Source organism: Callorhinchus milii, unplaced genomic scaffold (genome assembly GCF_018977255.1).
Source record: "Callorhinchus milii isolate IMCB2004 unplaced genomic scaffold, IMCB_Cmil_1.0 Scaffold15, whole genome shotgun sequence".
In the NCBI taxonomy this organism is placed as follows: Eukaryota; Metazoa; Chordata; class Chondrichthyes; order Chimaeriformes; family Callorhinchidae; genus Callorhinchus; species Callorhinchus milii.
This window is the reverse complement of record NW_024704756.1, coordinates 13150180-13176640: the sequence shown is the minus strand read 5'-3', so window position 1 is coordinate 13176640 and position 26461 is coordinate 13150180. Positions and strand designations below refer to the sequence as shown.

The 26461-nt window shown below is 39.6% G+C and overlaps 1 protein-coding gene across 2 annotated transcripts in view; it reads left to right on the top strand.

Moving 5' to 3' along the window:
- Positions 1-24743, top strand: part of npas2 (neuronal PAS domain protein 2) — a 61054-nt gene extending 36311 nt beyond the window's left edge. Inside the window, exons 2-22 of one of the 2 annotated variants that reach the window (XM_042340795.1) lie at positions 3141-3197; positions 4338-4486; positions 5838-5929; positions 6408-6497; positions 9730-9850; positions 11892-12005; positions 12533-12651; positions 14051-14133; positions 15624-15730; positions 16593-16740; positions 16969-17053; positions 17375-17516; positions 18275-18381; positions 19414-19500; positions 19827-19985; positions 20352-20576; positions 21243-21442; positions 22042-22134; positions 23095-23172; positions 23263-23443; positions 24136-24743. In XM_042340795.1, the coding sequence (XP_042196729.1) occupies positions 3141-3197; positions 4338-4486; positions 5838-5929; positions 6408-6497; positions 9730-9850; positions 11892-12005; positions 12533-12651; positions 14051-14133; positions 15624-15730; positions 16593-16740; positions 16969-17053; positions 17375-17516; positions 18275-18381; positions 19414-19500; positions 19827-19985; positions 20352-20576; positions 21243-21442; positions 22042-22134; positions 23095-23172; positions 23263-23443; positions 24136-24306 (2608 nt within the window). In that variant the 3' untranslated portion in view covers positions 24307-24743. The remainder of the gene's footprint in view (positions 1-3140; positions 3198-4337; positions 4487-5837; positions 5930-6407; positions 6498-9729; positions 9851-11891; positions 12006-12532; positions 12652-14050; positions 14134-15623; positions 15731-16592; positions 16741-16968; positions 17054-17374; positions 17517-18274; positions 18382-19413; positions 19501-19826; positions 19986-20351; positions 20577-21242; positions 21443-22041; positions 22135-23094; positions 23173-23262; positions 23444-24135) is intronic. The other variant, XM_042340796.1, reaches the window with a different exon arrangement.
- Positions 24744-26461: the final 1718 nt, after the last annotated feature.

Sequence of the window (26461 nt, the reverse complement as noted above, 5' to 3'; positions counted from 1 at the left end):
AGATCTGTTGATTATGGGTCTGCTCTCTTATATTTTATATTGTGCATGGGCTGTTACCTTGTAATATGCAGTGAAATAAAACTTGCTATTCATATAGTTTAATGACTTATGCACTGCGCTTGCACAGCAAACCAACACAAAAACCATGGTATAATTCTTGCCCTAGACCAAACTTCATTACGTCTCTTCTATAGTTCATCAGAAGGTATTGGGGAGACTGGCGTGAGGAGCAGATTAGATGGTATTTTTGGAGGAACGTATACTGACACTAATATAATTGGTTTATTGGCCTCATTCTATATCATAGGTTTGTATAGCTCAATGGTCTTGAGGAGAAAGGACACGTGCCAAAGCTTTGATGTAAGAACGTGTTAAATCCAAGTTCCAATGACATCATTTGAGATCTGAAAGCATTATAAGTGATCTAGAAAACCAATTGACTCATCTTTTTCATGCCGAAGGCCATTGTCCCATCTGCGTAAATGTCAGAAACGAGAAGGGAGCAAACTACAATCCCAGTAACTCCACACCAGCATTCTTGCTTTCAGTTTGGTCAAAGCTCACATAACCGTAATGTATAAAAATGCAAGGATTATTAATATTCTGTGAATTCTCCACACACATCTCAATCACTATGTTGCATCTGCTCGCCAGCTTGGCTTCATACCAAGTCACTTATGTTGCTCTCAGTCTTACAGTCCAGAAATAGATTGCTTCTCAAGATGATTAGCATGAAGTTCTAGCACTAGACCTTGACATTTTGAAAACCTTTGGTATGATGGTGGCATCCCAGTCTCTTTCAGCAGCTGTTATAGTGACTCATTCCATGAACTGTTGAACTGGATGTACTATTTTCTCGGAGTGTGAAACTGGACATTCATGTAGACGAGGTAGAATACTACCACAGTGATGTGATTCTAGCTGCTGACAATGCTACCCCAACACAGAGAGGTTAACAACAACTCTGATAAACATTGCAAGGAGATACAGATGGAATCCCACAGTATTCTAGACCAATGTTGTACTATCCTCAGTGCTGTGAAGAATATAATAGTAACTGCTGTGGATGATGGATCATGACTTGTTGGCCATTTTTACACCAGATGTGCAGTTACAAGTGATGGAAGCAGCTACTGAATGTTCAGGCAGCCTTAGAACCAGTCCACACTGTATGTACTGATCTATCAGCAGTTAAGTGGGATGAAATGGGAGCCCTATTAACAGCAACTTGCATATATATAATATATATACAATCGGAGGGCTTAAATGTTAAAAGTGGAGCACTATTAATATGATACCTTCATCATCTACTTAGCAATTTAGCAAATTCTGAGATGTCCTCCCGGCATGAAAGGTGCTATATTGCTATATCAAGTGCAAGAATTATTATATCCTACTGTATTATTAAGATATTACAATTATGCTCATTTATCAGCTTTTGAATACCCTTCATGGAATTAATTATACGGAGTTGGCATCAATTAGAACCAGCATCAATTACAGCAATTGTATTCAGTTTGGGAACAAATATGCAGGATGTATATTATACTGCTCTTTTGTTGGGAAACTAAACAAAAGGAAGATGTGTGTAGGGTTCCAGTGAGATTTTTTTCTCCCATATGCCTGACTTGTGTTCTTTATTTACAAGATATCTTGCTGGACAAAAATGTATACTAGATCCACACTTTAAATAAGATTGCAATTCACTGAACAGTTGACTACCATCTGCCCTTTGGCACTGTTAATTATTTACCATTTTTGAATAGAAATGCAATTCTTCCTCATTGCTGATGAAAGTAAAGTGTGAATCTGCGTTTATATAAAAAAAACATTCAAACTGACCTCACTCACTTTGCCCTTCTTGAAAGTTTGGTTTGGGTCCAGGTATTTTTTTTTCAAAAGGTATGATTTGCGAGGGAATTTTGCCAGGAAACAGCAAAATACACTTTAAACTTTTTCAAGACTTTTGTTCCATTAAAGAAATCCATATGCAGCGTATTTAATCCCATACAAAATAAACTGTGCAGTCAGCAAGCATTTTGCTAAAAATGCTACATCAAATAAAAATAATGTTGTATATTATTAAAGGAATGTTGCGTTTGTGTTATTTGGAATTTGGAGAGTTCCTTTAGTTGAGACATGATTGTAAATGGATTTAGTTATTGATCTGGTTAAATATTAAAGAAATTTAAATCTTCTTTGAACAAAAATCGGAATTGGATCCCTAAATGATACTACTAATACATCCCTTCTGAAAGAAAAATCAACAGCTTAATAGCAGTGAAGAGCACAATTGGCATTGGTGATTCCATGCAATCAAGATTATTGATGAAGACAAAAAAAGTCTGAAGAACGTAAATATTCAAAACTATGTGGCAGCCTCAATACTTATAATGGTTGGACTCAATATTGGTCCAGCAGGATTCACAAGCAAGAGTGCCAGAGTTAAAAGTGTTCAACTTTGTTATCCTGTCTTCATGTGTTCATTCACGCAAATTCCTGTTAAGCTGCACTGTCCAATAGTGAAGTGCTTTACTGTGATCGGTGAAGTGGGAAAGACTAAATCTGGTAACAACTTTACTATCTCCCTTATTGGTTTGATCATAGAGCAGTACCTCCCTCCTCTACTCTCCACCTCCCCTATTTAAGGAAAGATTATGTCTATGTCTCTTCGGTAGCGAGCAAAGTTTGCTCACTGAACCTAAATGTAAACTAATCAATACCAAGTCATCTTCTCTCTTATCCAAACAAGTAATTTAAGATCAAATTGTCCTTAAATTATTAGTATTAATATTATTAATGTTCATATTATTATATTCATAATCCCTACATCTGACATAGTACCTTATCACATCATCAAAATGCCTCAAAGTGTTTCACAGGATTTTTATTGAGGAGTGTAGTGACTGTGTATTTGTATATAGGCAAATGCTGCAGCCGATTTGCATGTGGCAATGTCTCACATACTGCAATGAAATGAATAAATAATGTCATCATAAACTAACGACAAATCGTCCATCTAAAGCAATATTCCTGAACCATGATTGTACCTAATGGATGGGAGAATCACTGAAGGCTAATTGTGCAATAATGTTTGTTTACCTGAAAGTGTAATTTACAATTTCTTTTATATTTTACAGAGACACCAGCTGTGTAGGTGAGCTGATGGACGAAGATGATAAGGACAGGGCAAAGAGGTGAAAATGACTTCCCAATGTGAATTTTTTTTAAAACCTGTTTTATTGTTTTGCTAGCCAAGGGGCTCATTTTGAAAATCAACAAAGTTATTAAGTGTTATAACAATTCTTGCATTTGATATAACGCATCATCATGTCATTGAGATGTCTCGGAGGGCTTCACTGAATTTTTACTGTAACGTAATAACAACAGAAAAAATTACATGTGTATAGCGCCTTTCACGTCGGGAGGACTTCTCAAGGCGCTGGACAGACAAAGTTTCGGACCTGAGCTGGGGATTGGGATTGGGAAAGGTGGAGGGTAGAATTAACTGGATTTGTAATAACTGTGGATTTGAACCCAGCAGCCAATTTGCACACATCAATGCCCCATGTAGTGTTATCTTACAGATTTTAAATTGTCGCACAGACTCTGAGTGGAGTTTTCCTCATTTGCTATGAATGGGGAAAAAGATTCTCTCTACTGTGATGAAGAATATATCACAATGGAAGATGCTGTCACTCACTCTTTCTCGTTCCAGGGCCCACATTTGTATCTAATTGATGGGAGCACATCTTATCCATAGCCTCATTTAGGATGTAATTTTTCTTATAGTTGTCTGTTTGGGGTCTGAACTGGAGAAAATGTAATGATTTAAATTCTAATCAGCAAGGACAAAAATGCCTAACACAAGGATAATGCACTAAATTCAAGCCGTAACGAGTGCAGTGAATGATAGCTGGCGTATGTGTACTCTGCAGTATGCTTCCTTAGCCATGTGCTCCCAAGGTCAACATTTTCCCTGAAAATTCCTGCCTCAATTCTCCAGCCTGACTGCGTCTGTCACAAAATATGGATCGGAATACAATAAACGGGATTTGGGGAAAGGTTTGAGGAACTGCTGGGAACAACTTGACTTTCAAAGCTGCTCCATCGTATTTTACCTGCAACAAAACAAACGTTTTGTGGCAATTCTTTTTCTAAATATTAAAAAAAAAGCTTTGACCAAATGTTTTAGGGCAGTCATCACATCTGAGTTCAAAGCTTGTTATATAAGTGCAAATTGTTGTTGTTGTTGTTCAATGACCTCATCCCATGTTTGCATTTGAACTTCTAACTTTGCCGAACCGCCTAAATAAACAATTTTCTTCCTGCAAAAGGGCATCCCGCAACAAATCTGAGAAGAAACGGAGAGATCAGTTCAATGTCCTCATCAAAGAACTTAGCACAATGCTGCAGGGTTCCACACGCAAGATGGACAAATCGACAGTCCTACAGAGGACAATTGATTTTCTGCAAAAACAGAAAGGTAAGAAGATACAATGCAATTTACATTTACATAATGCCTTTCACGTCGGGAGGACGTTTCAAGGCTCATTCGGAATGCTATATGGGCACTTGAGTGGGAAAGGGGAAAGATGACCGAAAGCACGGTCAAAGAAATACATTTTGTCTTGAACAAGGGAAGGAAGTGTTTCTGCAGGATTTATTACCAGTGCTCTTAGGTCAGCTTTGACATTCAGGTTTCTTTCTCACTAGATTGGTCCCACCCTACCCCTAGAACTAACTGTGTGGCACTTTAGCTTTACAACAACAACAAGATTCCATTTATAGTGCGCCTTTCACGTCGGGAGGACGTCCCAAGGCGCTGTACAGTTGGGTCAGGACCTGAGCAGGGGGGAAATGGTCAGGGTGAGGAGAGGGAAGGGAGGGAGCGAGGAGAGGGTAGAGAGTCGAGAGGGGAGCTGAAGGCACGGTCAAAGAGAAAGGTCTTGAGACCGGCCTTGAAGGAGGAAAGGGAGGAAGCGGCGAAGGCACTTGGGGATAGAGTTCCAGAGCCTCGGGGCTGAAGGCCCGGCCACCGATGGTAGGGCGGTTGGAGCGGGGGATGTGGAGCAGACCGGAGCCAGAGGAACGGAGGGTACGGGCAGGTAGGTAGGGGGATAGTAGGTCGGAGAGGTAGGAGGGAGCAAGGCCGTGATTGGCCTTGTAGGTGAGGATAAGGATCTTAAATTCGATCCTCTGGGGGATGGGGAGCCAGTGGAGGCGAGCGAGGGTGGGAGTGATGTGTTCCCGAAGCTTGGCTGTCAGAGGCATTGTGTCAGATTCATCAAGTTCCTGCAGCGGTCTCGAGAGTAAGTGGCTTGTCGAAGTGGCTTGTGTTTGATCTCGCCGTGAGACAACCTGCAATTTTTACAATATTTGACAAAAGTAAGAGTGGGGTAGTGGGACTAGTTGGTAGCTCTTTCTTAATGTAAAAAGGAAGAGCAGATTTTAAACACAAAAGAAAATCTAGCTATATATCCACTGCTTCCACATGTAGTCCTTTCTGATCTAATACCTTTAAAACCTTTATATTGTTCTGCACAGAACAATACACAACAATACCATATTATCTCTCGGACAATGTGACTCATTTACAGCCCTTTATGTGTTGGATTCCTTACTTTACACAGGAAAAATTCAAATGTTCACACTCCATCTGAAGGTCACTGCGGTTCTGTAGGCTAAAGTCAGATGGGTGAGGTGATCTGTGCTGGTAGTGTCACCTTTACACTGGGATTACAAGATGTACATTGGATGTTTTCAACGTCCTGGATTTTTTATTTCATTGGAAAATTATTATTTCTAAAAAACAGGACTTTATTTTGTAATTTCAGAAATCTCAGCTCAGACAGAGGCCTGTGAGATCAGACAGGACTGGAAACCGTCATTCCTTAGCAATGAAGAGTTCACACAGCTGATGTTGGAGGTAAATCGTTATCATTAAGGTTTTCGCTCCAAATGATGCAGTTTACATCAGAGATCAAGGTGGAGCACAACAATGGACATTGACTTCAGCAGAGTGATGATGGGAGGGATTTAATGAGCTGCACTGGGGGATTAAATTCAGATTCATAGAATTTTGCAGCACAGAAGGGCATTGTGTCTGTGCCAGCTCTTTGAAAGAGCGACCAACTAGTCCCACTACCCCACTCTTACTCCAAAGCCCTGCAAATTCTTCCTTTTTAAGTACGCAAATCAAATTAGTGAAGAAAAATAAAGTATAATTCAGAAACTCTGGAGTTCTTTAATGCATTTTAACGTGAGTTCTGCTGTCCACAGATCTATTATATACTTGCAAGTACATACAATATTCAGAAACTCAATTCTATAATATCCCGCCTAACAGTTTTTTAAGAAAATAATATTTATCCCAGTACTTAAACTGAGTTTATTTTATTTTTTAGGCACTCGATGGGTTTCTCATAGCACTTAGTGCTGATGGAAATATTATTTATGTCTCTGATAGTGTTTCATCACTGCTTGGCCATTTACCGGTAAGTGCAGATTACTTTGTCTCATTCTACGTAAAATTCAGCATACATCACCACAAGGGAGAAACTGCAATTGTGCTTACGGTCACCTTTCCCCTCCCTCTCCCCCGGCTCGTTGTCAGACTCCGCCACTGTGAAGCGTTCTGGAACACTACCCAGCGTGCAGGGCGCTATATAAATGCAAGTAATTATTGTTGTTGTTATTGCAGTCATATCACAGAAAAGAAATGCAAAACCGATCAACTAGATTATTTTGGAGTGTTTTGTGTTGTGTTGTAATGCGGTGTTCAATCCATTCTGCAACAGAATGACGAGGCTGGAGCAAAACGTTACTTTTTACTAAGAAGACTTGATGAAGTTAAGAACCAAACTCTCTACATTGCTCACTCTGACCTGCAGCCACCTGATCGCCCTCTTTATCTTTAAATCCCACCTTCGACCTCCCCCTTTCCCTTTTGAGGTGGAGCCTGACTATCAGAAATATAATAACAACGATAATCCTTGCATTTGATATAATGCCTTACCACATCTCCGAGACTTCTCAAAGCGCTTCACAGAATATACTATAAAGTGAATTGCCTGAATATTTTGTGGGCGAAACGTGCGCAAAATGAAGAAATGTTACGCTTAACACCCAAATCTGATCTTCAACATAAAGTGGAGGGTGGGGGAGATTTGAACTGGTGGAAAAAAGCAACATTTCCATTTTGAATTATGTTTTTAATCCTGTGATACTGGATCTAATTGTAGCAAATGGGGAAATATTTAATCTGACAGTTCTTTCTTTCTTTCACTGGGAATCATCCAAATATCAGGTTACATTTTGGCAACCAATACCCGAGTCCAGAATGTTGTGATTGCTCTTTTTTGATAATTAAAGTGTTCAAATAAATTGTAAATTGCAAACCCTTTAGAGGTATTAGCAATACACTCTCATTTATATAATTACAAAATTTTTATGAGAATAAATTGGAATTGCATTTCACATACACAATAAGTAACAGTCCTCTCCTCTCCTACCCTCTACCACAGCACAGCACTGACCCAGCTTATATGATTCTATCCATTAGAGCTTTAGCTTCTAGACCCTAATAAACATAAGGAGGAGAAAGAACAGTCAGGAATGCCACTCCTAATCACTACTGAAAAGCCACATATTGTCCTGAGTGAGACCAAGGTCAACTGTGATAGAATAACCTGTGATATTCATTTAGTAACTTCTAACCTGAAGCAGACTTCATCAGGGTTGAGATTCCATCATGTCTACTTTCAGGAAAGGAGATGCTAGGAGGAAAAAAATCAGAGGGAAGATGGAGGGGGTAAAAAGCAAGACATCCTCAATGCTGGGAAGTGGTATGAATGAGCAGTGATAACGGGAAACCAATCAGTCTCTGCAAACAACAGCTTATCATAAAGGACTGCGAAGGAAACTTAGACAATTGAAGTGGTGAACTGTTTAAGCTGGGCTCACATAGGCATGTGTAACAACAAGAATGTAGTCTTAGTACATGGGGTCATCTTCAGTACTGAACCACTAATATGTGTGAACCACTAATATGTTAGTCTGATTACAGTTAATAGAATGAGGCGTGCTTACTAAATGAAAGGCATGTCAAGAGCAGGCCACACCATCAGGAGTCCTTTGCCACAGCTGATGAGATCGAGCTCCTGAGCTCAAGGAGATGGCTATTTTTAGACTTTAAAGCTTTAGGAAGGCTACACAGAGAGGATTGAGCCTTGAATAGCATTTGGTCCCAGGCCAGGGGGTATAAAGACTACATGAATAGGGAAATAGCAGCCACAAGAGCGGGGGAAGTCAGGTTAAGGTTCATAATCATGGGCAGGATTGTGCTGTATTGACAGAGGAAGGACTTGCAAAGTGAGGCAGAAACTTCAAAGCCCATCTCAAGACCTTCCTTTTCGAGCGTGCTTTGGGTCATCGTCTCACCCCACCACCGCCCCCTTGCTCTCCATCCCTCTTGATTCCAACCCTCAGCTCGGGTGTAAACCTTCAGTATACAGTGACTTGGGACATCCTCCCGACATGAAAGGCACTATACAAATGCAATTTGTCGTTGAGAAAGTAGTGGGAATGAAATTCATTTGCACATGAGGTTCAAGAAAGAAAACAGTCAAACCAGAGAAGAAAAGCTACCAGTTGTATTCCTGTCATTCGTTTCTTCAGATTCTAAATAAAACACTACTTGAATACTTTTGGGTATTACTTTGTCAGTCGAAGCAAGTTATTTGGTAAAAGAAAAACAGAGAAGAGTGTTCCCTTCTGAGTAACCATCCACTGTGGGTAAATGGTGGTAACATTAATTTCTATCCTCTTCAGCCTACAGTAATCTCATTGTGCAAAGATTAGCGTGTTGATCACAACATACAGTAGGATCTTTGCCTGAAATCTGCACTTACGCAAACTTAAATGACTTGGGTGGAAGTCAGCCAAATCTAGGATTTTCTAGATTCAGGCTCAGTTATTTTTTTTTCCCTTAGCAACAAATTGTGAAAGTGAAATGTTGCCAAGATTTTGTTTTTGACTTTGAACTAGTGGAAGAAATAGACTACTTAACACGTAACTTGGCATGTGTGTAGAATGGGGTGTGGTCTGTGTGGGGGTAGGGCTTGTGGTGTGTGTTTATTTGTGTGTGGTTGTGTTGTGTGTGTTCTGCATGAATGGGGGAGAGGTATGGTGTATGTGTGTGCGTGTGGTTGTGTGGTTATGAAGTGGTGCTATGTGTGTCTGTGTGATGGGGGAGGTGTCTACCTTGTGTTGGGGATTGGAGTATTCCTTTGTTTATTCTCAGTATAATGCTGGTAACATTTATAGATCGTGCTGTAGGATGAAGAGGATTGAAATTAATGTGGTACTTAGGGCACACAATATCCGAAAGTGCTGAGAAAAATTGAGATGATAACCAGTAGTGTAATTTTTTTTAGAAAAACTAGATGACAAGGAGGCAATTACATAACACATCCCATGTCCTCCCCAGTGTTTGTGAGGAATGAGTTCTAATAACTCTTAACTGAGCAATTGTTAGGAACAATCCCCGATGACCATACACTCAGCCATGGTTGGGCAAACTGCAAAGTGGGCCTGTTATCACGTGGGCTGGTGGCTGCTGTGTTTATCTCAGTTGGTCAGGGACAGAGAGATAAGCAGCTACAAAGGAAAGCGAGAACAATTTTTTGAAAAAAAAGCGTTGACATAACCCTTGTTGTTTTGTACCAGTCAGATCTAGTGGACCAAAATATATTGAACTTTCTCCCAGAACGGGAACATGCAGAAGTCTACAAGCTGCTATCGAATCAGATGTTAATGACGGAACAGGTTACGTTGGATTACCTGAACAGTACGTGCCCTGTTTACATTGAACTGATTGATACAGAAAGTGATGAATGTGTGTAACTAACTGCTCAGGGTGGCTTAGGAGGCAGACAGGGTCAAGCTACTTCTCGATGAGGATGGGGATAATGGTCTATGAGAGATTGTGAGCATTGGTTTGATGCAGTAAAGGACTGGATTACAGATTGTATTCCCATGTAGCATTACAAGGGTTGTGTGCAAGATTTTTTATTTAACGGATCCTGCACTGTAGTAACGTAGCCAATCTCTCTCAATGTCAAAAAATTTTAAAATAAGCAAGAAATACAGAATTCCATCTGGGTCTAAGATTTACTCCATTTATGCAGCATCACAGAGCATGCAGAATTTGGCAAATTCTTAAATGTAGCCTTCATTTCAAAGCAGGCATATCAAATGAGGCTGTAACAAATAATTGAGCAGCCTGTGTTCCCGGCTGTGTGCAGCCTGCAAGATTGCGCTGAAAAAAAAGCTTTAAGACAATGTCAATATTTTAGAACAAAAGAGGACTCATAAAACACTTACATCAAAGAGTGTGGCGCTCAATAGTATTCTGTTGACAAAATACTGTATTTATTTTTTAAATGATCTTCCAGTGTAGCTAGGGTCAGTTTCCAATAGCACTGCGCATCAAGAAAAATAAAGTTACTGTATTTGTCAGCTTATTGCTGTAAATTGCACTTTCCCATCCATCGCCAGCAGAGAAGGACACCGTTTTGCTCCTGGGAAAAGCAGCACTGCACACTCCTCGTTTAGTCTGATATGATGGTGAACTGATGAGTTCTTTGAGCGAGGAAAGAAATTTGCACAAATTTAACATGTTCTCTGGAGACCCGTGGATGCTTAGAGGTCTTATCAAGTGCAATGCTGTATGTAGCTGGCAGTTGAGAATGTAGTAGCTTCTCAACCTTTTCTGCCAGCATTAATAATTGTCAGCAAACCACTGGGCTGAACACTGAACACACTGACTCAGTGACTACTAATGAGTCGGTGACAGAAGTTGTAATTGCATAAATGGAGGTGGAGATTTTTTTGTAGGAGAGGAGGTGAGAATGATTGCAGGCACCTTCTGACCCTCTATCCTCCTCCTGTGACTAAACTCCACTGAAAGCAAAATGATTTTGTAGGGTTGATTAATGATTGAGCAAAGGGGAAGGGACTTTTCACTAGCCTGAAGTGGTGTGGAGTGAGAGATCCTGTTCCAAATCCCCGAGTGCTGAAGACAGCTCTGAGTTGGATTTCTGCAGGTACTTGTGAAACTCCTTTCGTGTAGGTTGCAATATAGATGTGTCACACACCCCACAAAGCGCCAGATTGCCTCTAGTTTGATTTCATTGCTTTGCACATACAGTCAATGCATGGACCTTAGGCTTGCAGCAGCTTGCATGGACACACACAGAGATGCTACCCCGGGTGAAGGGTGTTCTATAAATGCAAGTTGTTTTTGCGTGTAGTGATCACAACAACAACTTGCACTTATAGAGCGCCCTTCAGAACTCTTAACAGTGGCAGAGCCTGACTCTGCACTTCCTGACAAAGCAAATGACAGCAATGGAACTGACAGTGTGGCAGCTCAGTGGATGAGTTTGATTAAGAGCATGGATCTCAGGACAAAATAGGGCTAATAGCACCAGCCACCTCTTCGAGCAATTTGTGATGACATTAATCAACCCTAATTGAATTTCCTGTTGCAGACTGCAGGTTGCTTTGCTGCTACGATAGCTGGCTGAGGAGGCTCACAGCTTGAGTGCACGCAGACCACCTGAATCCCTCATATTTCAAAGGCAGCCCCAACTCATCCAAATGCTCGCAAAGCCACACGATCATTCTGAAATGTGCTTCGCAGGCTTTTCTCTAAAATGTAGTGACTATATATTTGTAGGCGAACTCATCAAGCATTTTACGTAGAGCAATATCCCATATTTTAAGGCCAGTAGAGATTCACCAATAGAGCCCAGAATGTAAGGAGTGAAGTGACGCCATTCTCTAGTTTAATAAGAAGAATTAAGCAGTTTCCTTTCTTTTCCTAGGTGAAAATCACGTTGAATTCTGTTGTCATTTATCAAGAGGAACGTTAGACCCAAAAGAACCCCCTACGTATGAATATGTAAAGTTCATAGGAAACTTTAGGTTTCACAGTCATGGTATGTGCAAATTATTAATCGTGTTTTACACAGTAAGGAAATTTTTTCTGTTTGTGTTAGTTATTCTATGGTGAGCAGCAAGTTTATTGCTAAAGAGTCCAGAAATATATTAAATATGAAATATAGACTTAAAAGCATTATTGGCACAAGAAACCCGAGGCCTGAAATTCCACCTGTGTTTAGCCCTGTAAGACCATCTTATCTTAAAACGTGATAAGAATGGTGAAAACATTCTCAGATTGAGTTGTAACTTGAAAGCCGGCATTCCACAGTTCTTAAGAAGAACCAGCTGCCAAATCAAAACTGAATGAAAATGTGTGGCCATTCTGCGTGATCTGACAGTCTATCGTGAAATCAGCAGGGTAAGACTGAAGTGCAATTTCAGCCCTCTATTTCTTCAAATAAATTAAACTGGAAGGGCAACCTTTATTGTCGGTACATACTGTTCTATGTTCAGATTTTTAGTAAGTGCGCAGCTGAAGTGAAACAGTTATTCAGGCTCTGAAAATGGATTCTTGACTTTCCAGTGCCTATGTCTTCTTGTAATGGTTTTGACTTAGCCATTTCAAGGGCGTTTCGATCTGCTCCAGAAGAGCAAGTCTGTCTACTGGCAACTGTACGGCTGGCCATCCCGCAGTTTTTAAAGGCAAGTACGACGAACAACTTTAATGTTTTGGGTCTTACTTTAAGATTCTTAAAGTTAAGAAGCAATCTGTTGCTGACTGAATATGTATTTGTTTATTTTAAATGGCTTTCCACATGGCTCCTGATACCATATTGTACATGTTACAAACAAGAATGGGTCATTTTATACTGTAGCATTAACATATATTTATAATAATAACAATCCTTGCATTTGATATCGCGCTTTATCACGTCTTCTAAATGTCTCAAAGCGCTTCACAGAATATACTGTAAAGTGAATTGGCTGTATATTTTCGTGGGCGAAATTTTCCAAGTGATGCTTTTTCTATTATGTCTTGCTCGCTTGTTAGCATATTGGCTGAAGTGTTAGCAGGTAATCATAACACTGAGCTACTCATTCGCCCACAAACTACGCAGAGATTACACTTTACAGTAAATCCTGTGAAGTGCATTGAGGCCTCCCCCGACCGAAAGGCGGTCTATCAAATGCAAGGATTATTATCACTCTTGAGATCACTATCCCAACTAACCAGACTACACACAAGCCTTTACAATACCTAATTTGGTTGTTTTTAAAGAATATCAAGCGTGAATTATTTAAGATTTCCTAAGTATGCAAGAAAATAGATGGTGTAACTCAAAATTAGATCCGCTGTTAAAGATGCATTATATATAAATATCTAAATATATTATTTAAATATATATTATTTATATACATATATGTATACATAGGGCTTCTAATTTTGGGTCTTAACCGATAACCTCCGATTTAAACATCTCCGATACAAAAAAAAATTGCCGTTTATTTAATAATCAATGGAAAATCACCTGAAATAACAGTCCTGACGCAACTCCGAGGTGAGGCTTTCTCTCTTGCTGTTGGCAGTGTCTTGGGTTCCGACTGCTCATGTGTCACTCTCTGCCTCTCCCTCTCCCCCATGTCCACAGGTGTGTGCATCTTCTCAGTAGAGCAACGAAAGCCCCAATTTATAAAATTGCTAAAAATAAACACTGAAAAATCAAATTAATAAACCCCGAAAATCAGAAGCCCTAATTATATAGCTCACTGACTCAATCAACTAAACTCACGCACTTCCCAGAGTCACTGCTTCCCAACATTTTTATGCATGTGCATTCAAGCATGTTAGAATTAGATTCACAGAAGGAATTATTAGCTCACAGATTAGATGATGGATGTGATTCTTGATTTTTTTAAGTATAAAGATTGATTCAAATTGCATCAATCATCCAGGAATCTGTACCTCTCTAATTGCATTAAAATGCACCGTTTGTAAAAATGCCTCCACTTGCGTGACAGCGAACGTCCTTGAAGGTTTGACATGTCATTGAATTCACGTGGTGTGTCCTTTCGATGATGGAAGCTTATTGTTTTAATGCAGGAAATGTGCAATGTTGAAGAACCATGCGAAGAATTTACTTCACGCCACAGTTTAGAGTGGAAGTTCCTATTCCTTGATCACAGGTAGGTTATGGTTTATCTACTACAATCAGATCTTGCTCTTAGTCATGAAAAAGTTTGTCCTCTAATAATACAATATCTGCTATGATGTGTTTATAGTGGGTGACCTATAAAACCGATAAATTCAGAGAAACGTGAATCAATTAAGACTTAGACCAAAGGAGCAGTGGATTATTTTAATATAGATAAGTATACATTGAATTTAATCAGCAAAGGTAACCCTATCGATGGAACGATTCCTTGAGCTTATGCAGTCAATCAGTCAATGTGAAGCTGTTAGCAACAAAGCTCATCAAATGCTTCAATTGCAAATCAGAAGAAGTAATTCACTGGTGGATCCATGTTTGGAATCCTTTGGGCACCTGACATCCAAAAGAACATTAATAATAATAATCCTTACATTTAATATAGCGCCTTTAATAATAATAATAATAATAATCCTTGCATTTGATATAGCGCTTTTCATGTCGAGAGGACGTCCCAAAGCGCTTCACAGAATATACTGTAAAGTGAATTGACTGTATATTTGAGGGCGAACGCGGCAGCCAATTGCGCACAGCAATGTCCCACAAACAGTCGTAGATTGAAAATGACCAATTTATTATTGTTTTTGGTTTTTGGAGGGATTATTATTAGGCTCTGTGTGGAGTAAGGAAACTTGCCCAAGGTTTCGCCCTCTGCCTGGAATTGAACTCAGGTCTCTCGCTTGCAAAGCGAGTGCTCTAACCACTGAGCTACAGGACTCCACATATTAGGAGTCATATTAGGAGAATGTCTCAAAGCACTTCAAGTAATATACTTTATAAGTGAATTGATAGCTGGATAGATTTCTAGGAGTAATGGGTGATTCTGGGATCAGGACTGCGAGTTATGCCGGGGGAGGGGAGTGGGGCTGAGTGTGTAAAAATTGACAGCCAGGTTTTTGAAGTTATCTTGAATGTGGAAAGTATACTCACATCCCAAGCTCAAACGGGAAGAGGTGGCAGATTATCAAACCTGGCTGATGCTGCAGAATACCTCTGCGAAATTGGCACTAATTCCGCAGTGTCACTCTGACAAGGCTTAAGAAAATGACCTTGGAGAATGACAATGCAACACAATTAGAATGGGAGCTCGGTACTGTCAGTGTAATTAAGAGGATCCCTGCTCCCTGTAGTGACTTGGCTGCCACTGACTGGAAGGGTTTGAGCGGGGGAATGGAATGAACCATTTTTCATCTCTGCTCATTCCAGCTGCAGTCATTTACCTGGAAAGAAAATGTAAGTAACAGATGAAATTATCTTCCAGTTAGAAACACGTGAAAATTGCTGCGAACTATTGCAGTGTTCACGAGCTTTACTTTAAAGTCTACTTTGCAGAAGTTTTTAATCATTGAAAGATAGCCGTTAAAAACATTCCATAAGAAGTGAAGGGGGTGTGTATAATGTGTGCAACATTTGTTAGTGTTTCCTGATCAGGTGCTACCTTGTAACTTTCTTCTTACTCCTTCTCAGGGCACCTCCAATTATAGGCTACTTACCTTTTGAAGTACTGGGAACATCTGGCTATGATTACTATCATGTTGATGACCTAGAGCTTCTAGCAAGCTGCCATGAACACTGTAGGTAACTGTTTGTGACTTTGACAATAAATAGCTGAGGCTTCAATTGAAGTGGTTGTTGGTAGTTAGTAGAGAGCGTGCTACAGATCACTGGGCCAAGAATACTATTGATTTTTCTTCCTTGTATTTGTATTTTCCTTACACAGTTTCTCCCCATGGCAGGGATGTTTAACTCCCACTGGGATTATTTTATGTTAAGATTCTCATGCAGCAACAACAGCAATAATTCTGCACGTATATATAGAACCGTTCAATGAGATGAAAACTTCTCAAAATGCTTTACAAATACTTAGCACAAGCTTGAACCAGGAGGGAGGCAGGCAAAGCAAGGGTTGGTGGCAAGGAGATAGGTTTTTAGATGGGTTTTGAAAGTCAGGATTGAGGGTTGGGGTGAGCCGGTGGGATTTAGGAAGGGAGTTCCAGAGAGGGATGGCAAAGTGGCTGAAAGCTTGCCTGCCGATGGGGCAGAGTGAGCAAGGGCATGAAGCAGGCCTGTATTGGCAGAGTGGAGGGAGTAGCAAGTAATACTATTTGTCTATTTGTACTGGCAGTTTTATTTGTTTAATCAAAGGGGAAATCATCAAATGAATCATCTCAGACCACTCTTATAGGGATTGTTTCAACATCAATAGTGCTACAGGTTGGAAGTGGCTAACTTGCCTGCCCTCTCACTCGGGGAGTGTTGTGTGTTCAGCGACAGGAATATGGAGGAACTATTTTAAAAAAAATAAAAAGAATTTATTTCCTTCACAAAATGTAAAATAATGAACGCCATGGTTTACTGAATTTCATTGTGTTCTTCAAACTTGAGGAGCTGTGGGTAGTTATCTTTGTTGGTTACTAGCTTCTTTCTTTCGTGCAGTGATGCAGTTTGGAAAGGGAAAGTCTTGCTACTATCGTTTTCTGACCAAAGGGCAGCAGTGGATATGGCTCCAAACGCATTACTACATCACCTACCATCAGTGGAACTCCAAGCCTGAGTTTATTGTCTGTACACACACTGTAGTAAGGTACGTCAGCTGTAATGTAGAGATCAAGAAATCTGGGAGCCAAAACACTTTATTATTAATTACAATTAAAATGTCTCATTATTTATAAATAAAAGATTAAGATGAGAGAAGCTTATTGTGCACTGCTGATATGGAAACTACATTATTTAATAATAATAATTCTTGCATTTGACTCAATACTTTGGCTCAATTTCTTGAGTCTAAAACCGGGTATTTGTTCTTACGTAGCTATGCAGAAGTTAGAGCAGACAGACGACGGGAGCTTGGCCTGGAGGAGTCCACCCCTGACATCTTGGCTTCATCATCTCTTAAGGTATTATGACAAGGGTTATTGATTCAGATCGGTACACAATCAAATATGCCAATATTGCTTGAATTGTTTCGCAAGAAACCTTGAGGAACCGTGAGACTTGTGTTGTTTTGGGGGCTTATTAAATGTCGTTCAGAATTATCTGCAGTTAGTTTTCCTTTTCAAAAAAAATTGCAGCTTTCGTACTCCCTGAATTATGACTGTCCTGAAAAATGTGCCATTTAAGGGGTTAATGAAAGGTTTGTCCATCAGATCTGTATCTTATTGGCTCTCTATAAGCTCAGCATTATTTCTTGATGACATGTTTATTTTACACTGTTGTAGGTACCCAATTGCAACTTGGCTATCAGACAATGTGAAAGTGCCCAGGATATTCCCATTGAGAAACTCGTTGATAGTCGACCGTGTTCAGTGTCTTCTCAGAGTTCGCACAAGTCCTCTCATACTGCGCTGTCAGACTCTGCATGTAAGTAACTGAAAGAACCCCCAAAACTACATCTCACGTGCTTTCCACTTGAATATCATTAATAATGTCCATTATTGCACATATAACAAAGATAGAAATAAAAAAATTAGGAGCATGTTCCGTTGGAATAAAGAGGGAGGAAGAAATTTCACCGGGATCTGGATTTATTCCATGTTGCATTTCAGAGTGTACAGAATTTGGCAAATTGGTGTATTCAATCTTAATTTTGAACCTGTTTTTTCTGCAGTGTTTATGTTTAAAATAATTTGCCCAAAGAAGTTTCAAATTTAATAACTCATCAAATTCTTGATGCTCTCAACTGTAGACTCAAGTAGAATTTGTAACCACAAATGCACTGAATAGTCAATATTTCTTATTATTATTTAACCTTACATTAGATCCAAACACTTATTGTTGTAATAAATCAACTATTTCTTTATGTCTCTTCTGGAGGCAAATCCTTAACAACTTGTCCAGTGTGTAATTATCACATTGAATAGTGTATCATTCACCCCTGTTGTTCCACCAATGTTTCGCCCACGAATATATAGTCAATTCACTTTACAGTATATTCTGTGAAGCGCTTTGAGACATCTCGAAAGTGTGATCTATCAAATGCAAGGATTATTATTATCATAGTGCTTCACACCATTCTTCCTCCATTGAGAAATATTGCATCTATCACCTTTTACTGTATTTTAGACCTCAAAGCATAGCAAATGAATGCAATTTAAAAAACACATTGCTAATTGTTTCAGCAACAACATCCAAAGTGCACACGGAAGCAAGCACGACTTCTAGACACTCAGTAAATGTCAGCCTGCAAGACAAATCAGCACAGAGACTGCAACCAGTCAGCAATCAGGTGAGCCCGAGTAAAATAACTTCTACAATCCAAACGCACAACTATGCATACAAGTGAGCTGAAATCCTTCAACGAACGTGGGCAACTAGAAAAGGTTGGATCACTTTGTGGTGATTTATGCCATAAAACCAAGGAAAATTCCATCAAGGAAAAACTGAGCACACACTAACAATTGAACTCAGACTTGCGAGAGTGTTTGAAGGCCACTGTTTTAAACCAAGTCTATTCAGAAAAGGGCCAGTGGATTCTACGCTAACAACATCAGTAACAACTTGCATTTCTGTAATGCCCTTCTCGCAGGGTAGCATCATGGAGTGTGGTGCTATGCTTTCACCCACAAAATATACAGCCAATTCAGTTTACAGTATATTCTGTCTGTGAAGTGTTTTGAGACGTCTCGAAGACGTGTTAAGACGCTATATCAAATGCAAGGATTATTATTCTATGGTGCTGCAGCTCCAGTAAAGCTTCTGGACTTCACTGGACCTGAACTCATCAGTAGTCGAAGGAAAGGAATACAGAGAATATATATAGTGTATATTTGGGGAGAGAAGAGAAAGGAGAGCAAAGTGAAGGATAAGGAGAGAGAGACTGTGCACCTGAGAATGTTATTTTTTTACAGTTCTATAGACACCGGCTGTGCCAGGAAGAGAGGGAAGCAACCACTTTCTATGGTAGGAAAGGGTTCTCCATAACTCCAGTCCCATACCTAACTGCTTCCTTGAACCTCAACCTGGTAAAATCCCTAGCACATGTGCTTGGAACCTTTTGACATAGGGAGGTCACTGCGTTTTATCCCTCACTCTTGGACGCGGGATTATTCCTGGTGCAGCTTCAGCAAACTTCAGTCTTAGCATATTTGGCTACTTTTAGCCCCAAAGTAAAACAAAAAAGGACACAAAAAAGGAAGCCAAAATAGCGCTTTGTGGTAGAATAACACGCTGATATAAAATCCATTACATTTGGACAGTAAATCTTCTGCATTCAGTCTATTTGTATTTAATAAAGTATTTTTTATTTTTACTTTCACAGGCGCTGTTGACAATCCAGCCATCAACCGATGCACTTCGATCACAGCAAATGCCCCAACCAGCGATTTCCAATCAGCAGCCAGTTATGGTGAGTAATTTATCCGATGCAGATGCTGTGTTATAGCAAGCAAGACTTGCTGCTGTTTCATCCACCTGAACACATAGACAAGATCTCAGTTTAACATCTCATCTGAAGGGATAACAGTGCATTTCCCCCCAGGGCAGTACTGGCTCGAAGGCTCAGATTGAGCTCCAAGTCCCGATGTGGAATTTGAATCCATAATCTTCTGACCTGGAAAGTTGGGATGTGGGGTAGTGGGGGTGTGGAGGGCTACCGGATGAGCCAGGCTGACACTTTACCATTGCGGCTGGGAATTTCTGTTCTGTTTGCTGATGACTTTGTTTCTTCTACAGCCCATGTACCAGTGTCCTGAACAGCTAGATGTGATGCACCAGCTAAAAGAACAGCTGGAAGAGAGGACCCGAATCCTACAAGCAAACATAAAGACACAGCAGGAGGAGCTGCACCAGATTAAGGAGCAACTTCAACTTGTGCAAGATTCTAATCTCCAGGTATGAAACCCTTACAGGAAGTAATTTTACCATCCCATCTGCTTCCTAGACCTACCATAAATAGAGAGTAAAGACAACTTTTCTGCGTGAGAAATTAAACCTGAATGGGACGCCTTTATTATTTTTAAAAATGGTTGTTTTCACCCCATGTAGTTCTAGCTCCACTGTTTTCCTCCATGTTATCAGACAGTCCATGTTAAGCATATCCAGAATCTCCTCGTACAAATAGAACAAGTTGATGTCTATGGTTCTGAAGAATAATAACTATAGTTTGAAATATGTTTTGCATAATTTATATGGCACACACAAACAGTAGTGTAGGTCAGACTGTTCACATTCTTGTGGTTTCTATTTGTGCCCTTACAGATGTTGCTTCAACAACCAATTTCACTTGGAATTAATGCTATGGAACATCAAGATGAAGGACAGCAGCAACAGCAGCAACAACCACAGCAACCACCGGGAATTATCATGCAAACTCCCCACCTGACTACCAAGCAGATGCAAGGTCTGGTGGGTGCTGAAGTATGTGCTCAGCATCTGTCATCATCCCAACAACTCCTCAGGGAACCAAATGTAAAACCAAGCCAGGTAATGGTTTTGCTGCATTGGTCATATATGTGGGACGTCCTTGTCATTTAGACTTGTAACTGATATCTGGCAAAGTAAGTTTTCGCTCACAAAACACAGTTAGTACACTTTACAGTGTGTCCTGTGAAGCACTTTGAGACGTCTCGACGACGTGATAAGGCGCTTTATCAACTGCAAGGATTATTATTATTTAATCAATATTTACCGTAGGTCAGATTTACTTTAAAGGGGAAATAAACTCTTCAAGAATATTTGCTCAAAGTACTCAGTCAGGTGAGAATTTTGTTGTCGGCTAAATTAAATCTTTTATGAGCAAGTTTGTACTGATATAATAAAATAGGGTGGGAAAGGTGGGCATGAAGTTAAATTGAGGTGGTGACTACTACTGTTTTGCCTCAATTTACTTGTCTGGGAAAACCATCAGGGCCAATGACAAATCGATGAGCAATATATTGTCCACTTCTCAGCAGAGGTTAGACATCAGACTCACATGTATGGATCTACAGGCTCATCAATGTGACGTGTCAATGGGACTGGTGATTTCATTCAGTATTGCATGATGTTAGTGACTGCTTATAGACCTGAAAAGAAGTTGTCAGGTTGTATCAAGTTAAGGCTCACTGTGGAGCCTTCTGAGGATTTACTGCTTGGTCAATGTTTCCGTAGGTTCAACAGCAATTTGTGAAAGGAAATAATCTTCAACAAACCAGCCTGCAAATCCAATCACATAATAGTCTGGCAGCACCACTCTTCAGCAACCCCATGATGTTTTCTCAGGCTCCTCCAGTGACATTTCCTGCTCCACTGGCCTCCAATGTCAATCAGAATCAGGCAACTACAGATTATGGACCTGACCGACAACTGAGGTACAATTATTGTGGCGAGTATCAGTTTTTACATTGCTCCAAAACCCAGAAAAGATAAATTGAGTCCAGTCATTTCAGTGCTGTACGGCTAACTGTGCTGCTATCCAAATTGGATCTGGAGAGATCAAGCGTAATAGAACTTCAGATATCAGTTAGCAACGCTTTTCAGTAGTTGCTGATAAGCTTTCGGAATATGTCAAGCCTCTGAAATTTACTCAAATTGATAATCTCTTATTCACTCATATTCAGGCATATGATGACAGTGCCCTAATGTGTGGGTAGATGCCTGAATCAATTTTTTTCTGGAAAGTACTTGCAAATGCCTTTTCTCCATTCCGATTTTTCATCTATTGAGCAAAGTAGCAAATAAGGGGATGAGTCACCATTGCTAGATACTTCTTGGAACCATGACTGTCAACAAACAAGTTGTGAATAACATTGTTTTATAACATCAAATAAAGTCCAGTCCTTTACTTCACTGACATCTATTATTTTTTTGTATATTTATAAAACAGATAAATAAGTGACGATACCATAGCAAATGAAAATATTGTCTGCAAGTAGGTGTGAGCGGTTTTAATATGAGTTATTTCCTTCAGATTATTTCTCAATCAACCCATCCATTCCGTAATGCCAAGTAGCAGTGGAAATGAGCAACCATTCCAGAACAACTCAGCAAGACAGCAAGCCAAGTATGTATCCCTGTGCGTCGATCCTGGACAGTAATATACAATATCTCTGAGCTCTGCCTGAACTTTGTACCTTTCCCCACAAAGTATAGTCATTTCATTTTACACTATATTCCTTGAAGCGCTTTGAGACGTCTTGAAGACGTGATAAGGCGCTGTATTAAATGCAAGGATTACTGTTATTATTACCTGAAGTGTGATGCACATTGCATCAAAGAGACACCAAATGATAGCGATCTTGACAAATTGAGGCAGGTTACCCGTCGCTGTACCCTGTTACTGCCTTTAAGAATACCCGTGTTTGACATTTGTTGTCAGACTGAGATATAAGTAAGTGCATAAAGCCTTGAAAGGAAATGCGTTGCCCGAGGTAAGTGAGTAGGATGATGATCTTTGACCGACAGAAAAATGGACACATCTCAACATTGTATCTGAAGGGTGATGTACATTGAATCAAGGGACTTCAAATGATAGCGAATATTGTGGAAGGGAACACCATCTGCTCTATCCTGCGTTGCGGTAACTGCCATTTAGAATACTTGTATGGCTCAATCATTAGTCACTGTCCAGCGTGAAACTAGAACATACAGACCAAGATCTGGTCTGTGCTGAGATAGATGATCACAACTGGAACAGCAGCTGAGATGGCTGCAAATGGACTGAGCAACCTTGGGCTCGTTGGAGACCGACCGAGACGATCAACCAGGGCTCGTTCCTCACATTCATGGATTAAAATTTAGTATCTGTAAAGAATGGGCACAAATATACCTATTATTGCATTTGACGGCTCTAAGGTTGAGAATGTAAAGAAAAGCTGTACAGTGAAAAATACCTTTGTCACTCTTCACCGCGGGAAGATGGCTGATGCCAAGTTTGTGTACTTCCCTCCCCCCCTCTGCCCACAGTCTCATGTGTGGCACAATTCCAGCACCTTTTCATATATTTTTCTTCTTCACTCATCAGTCTGGAAATAATCTATCACCCGCAGATGATCGTTGACCAGACCTTTTGTAGAACACTCGATCAGATTAGACCAATTAGGTAAAAATTACTTCCGCATCTATTTAATTATATGTGCCGCATATTGTTAGGCAAATTTATGTGGTGCTATTTGTGATCTTGTGTTTTCAGATATATTCAGGATCAACAGATGCTGACAGCACTAACAATGCAACCGATAAGCTGTAGCGCAGTCATTGTCCCTTCTCCGGATTCTGTGACGATCCCACATCAAGGCTTCTCCGCCCACCAGCAGTCCTCGATCCAACAGCAGCATTCCATGCAGCTTCAACAACAGCATCACTACCTTCAGGTAACCGCAGACTCCATGGCAATAGATATGTTACCGTTTTGTCAAATCTTACTTTGAATTGCTCTGCCCAGCGCTGTATATCCTGGCAAAAGTAGTAACCAAGGCAGTAAAGTAGCTTGATGGGAGCTCATGGCAGCTGTATTTGCTTGCAACTCACTTTATCACCTGTCTACCGCAGGTCAGAGAAGTGAATGGAAAATGTTGGTGATTTCTATATCATCTTGCACTTTTGTCTTCCCTGTATCAATGCTAAAGGGAGGTTGATATTGATATTGTCAGAAACACAATCAATAACTCACTGCAACAAGTATTTTTAAGGAACAACATAGTACCTGTATTTGGACGACTATTTCTATAAATTTAACTATATGTAGATTTTAACCGGTTACACCACTCAATTACACATTATAAGAATTGGTGATATTAAAGGGCTAACGATAAAATTATAAATTATTTGAAAAGCAATTAGCCGTCTAAAATAATGCATGGAATTTGGGGGTAGCAAAGTGAATTGATTTTTATTAAAAAGTTGGATTGCAATGTAAAATTCAAGAGCCAAACAGGATAAAATGTTTACTTTTAAAAACAAATTTGCAACATATGAAAAATGCTAAGTTTAGCTGCTCTGATGGGAGTGGCATAAAACTCAAATGGATTCACATTTATAACTTACTTTTTATTTCTTTGTTTAGCAAGTGCCACCAAGTGGAGCAATGCAAGGAAGCCAGTCACAGTCTCTTTTCCTTCCACCTCCTTCACCACAGCGCAGTACTATGGGGTACCTCTCGCAACATCAAGCACGTCACACACAAAACCGAACCAGCAGCATCTCAGACTTAGCCAATGTTCAGCTGCCCCGGTAGCCAGGAAAGTGCAACGATTCGGCACTGCATCGAGAACAGTCATATGGCAAATACCTCGATGGTAGAATTGTGAAAGGTTGTGGGGTGGTGAGCAGGAGTTGAGTGAAGAGTTGGTAAACCCACATGTGGGATGGGTACAGATTTCACTACCTCCTGGAATCTACCACAGCAGCTCTCAGCCCTGAAGAGAAGATTGGACTCTGAGGAGAACAGCCTGCAGTTTTTAATGAAAATAAGCCACTTTCTTAAGACCAAATTTCATCCAGATTCATTTCCACGTCTAATCTGTTTGTTAGAGAAACTTGAACAGCCATTTTGGTTTGTCATTCATACAAATGTAATTGTTTTAAAATCCCCTTCCACTCCTAAATGTGAATTTCATACACATGTCTTTTGCCAAGCACTAGCTGGAATCATGAAAACAATTGGTATGTTCAAGTGTTGTAACTTTTAAATGCAGATTTCGATAGGATTCTTTAGCTAACTCAAAGATGATTTTATTTTCTCCCCCACCCACATGAAATTGACTGCAACTAACTGTCAAAACATTAACTAATCTTAAAGACTGAATTACTGGTACAATACCTAGTAAAAGTGACCTTGTTAAAAGCTGTGTTAACTGTGCAGTTGGCTTTGTCAGGTATTGCATTACATAGGCTGTGATTTGTTGATACTAATCATTGCCATTGGCAGGATGTTGTAAAGCCATTTTGGATTCTGCTTTAGTAATTTATGAGTAGGTGCACTCAAAGTAGCATTTTAAGATAAATGCACTGTAAACATTGTGGTAAAGATTTTCCTCATTTAAAATAGCACATTTTATTTTTAAAATAGTTTTACTTTTTTTAATTTAAATCTGACAGCCACTTATAAAATGTACATTGGTTAAGAACCAAAAAATTCACTGTGGAACCCAAGAATACTCTTTACCAGCGTACTGTACACTGTGTAAAACACTAACCCTGTTTAGTGCTTTTTTATATATTATATATATATATATATGACAACTGACCCAGGATCAAATACTGATTTTGAAAGTGGTTTTACATTCTCAGGAACTGAAAATCCAAATATTAAGAAATGCCTGCACAACTAAACAGATGAGCATTCTGCTGTCTGTTAGTGAACACAGAATTAAGAAATGAAATTGAGTATTGAACCTGCAGCTAAACATAGATCTTATTGTACAATGATGAGCTCAGAAGGTATGTATATGTCCATGATTTCTTAAGATCGTACAAAATGGTGACATGTCCCAGTATAAACTGCACTCTCTGCCACTTTTAATATTTGCTGGGACCAGACATCAGGAAAATTTACTTTTAGCAAATGAATACTGCAATTGCACAATACTTGTGAAATTTCTCTCGCTGCTTTCTAGGTTTAGGCACTTTAAAGATGTTTGTTTGTCATGGGAGTTCTGTTCAAGTGCACATTGTTGTCAAGATTGCTAAATTTACTGGAATTTCTCCTGCCTGAACAGCCAGACTATTATTCGTTGGATGGTAAGTTTACCAAGAAACTCTCACCAAATTATTCTGCACTCGACCAATGCATCTCAGCTCTATAATCCTCCATTGACAATCATGGTTCCCCCCACCCAGAGTTTATCAAAATTGTTTCCCCCCTCAGACAATCCTGTGTATTAAATAAACAATGTTGGTACTTTAATCTATTGATCAGCTGCATCTTCAACAAATGTCTATATGTCAATGTATTTGCCCCTTCGCTTTTAATCGTGCACTGGTTTTGTACAATCCCTGTGACTGTCGCATTGTATGTGTGAGATTGTTATTTTGTTGAACTGGTATAGATATGATTTTTAAGGTTATAAAGGTAGAGTACAATTCGATTGTATTCCACAGAATGTTTATATAAAATTGTTGCACCCAACTGTGTGCAGGAATGAAGAAAAGAGAATATAATATATATTGATAGAGCCCCAAAGGAACACATTGCTTGCCCTAGTCTATTTGACCTATCCTTTTACGTTTACTCATAACCATTCTGCTTGTGGCAGTTTGTTATGTTACTTTTTAATTTGGACTTGCATTTCTGTAAGAAAAGGTTTCTGTGACATCAAATTGTTTAGGTATTTTCACCTACAGAAGTGAGAATTCTTTGCACTTTTGCATTATTGTTTGTTGAATCATAG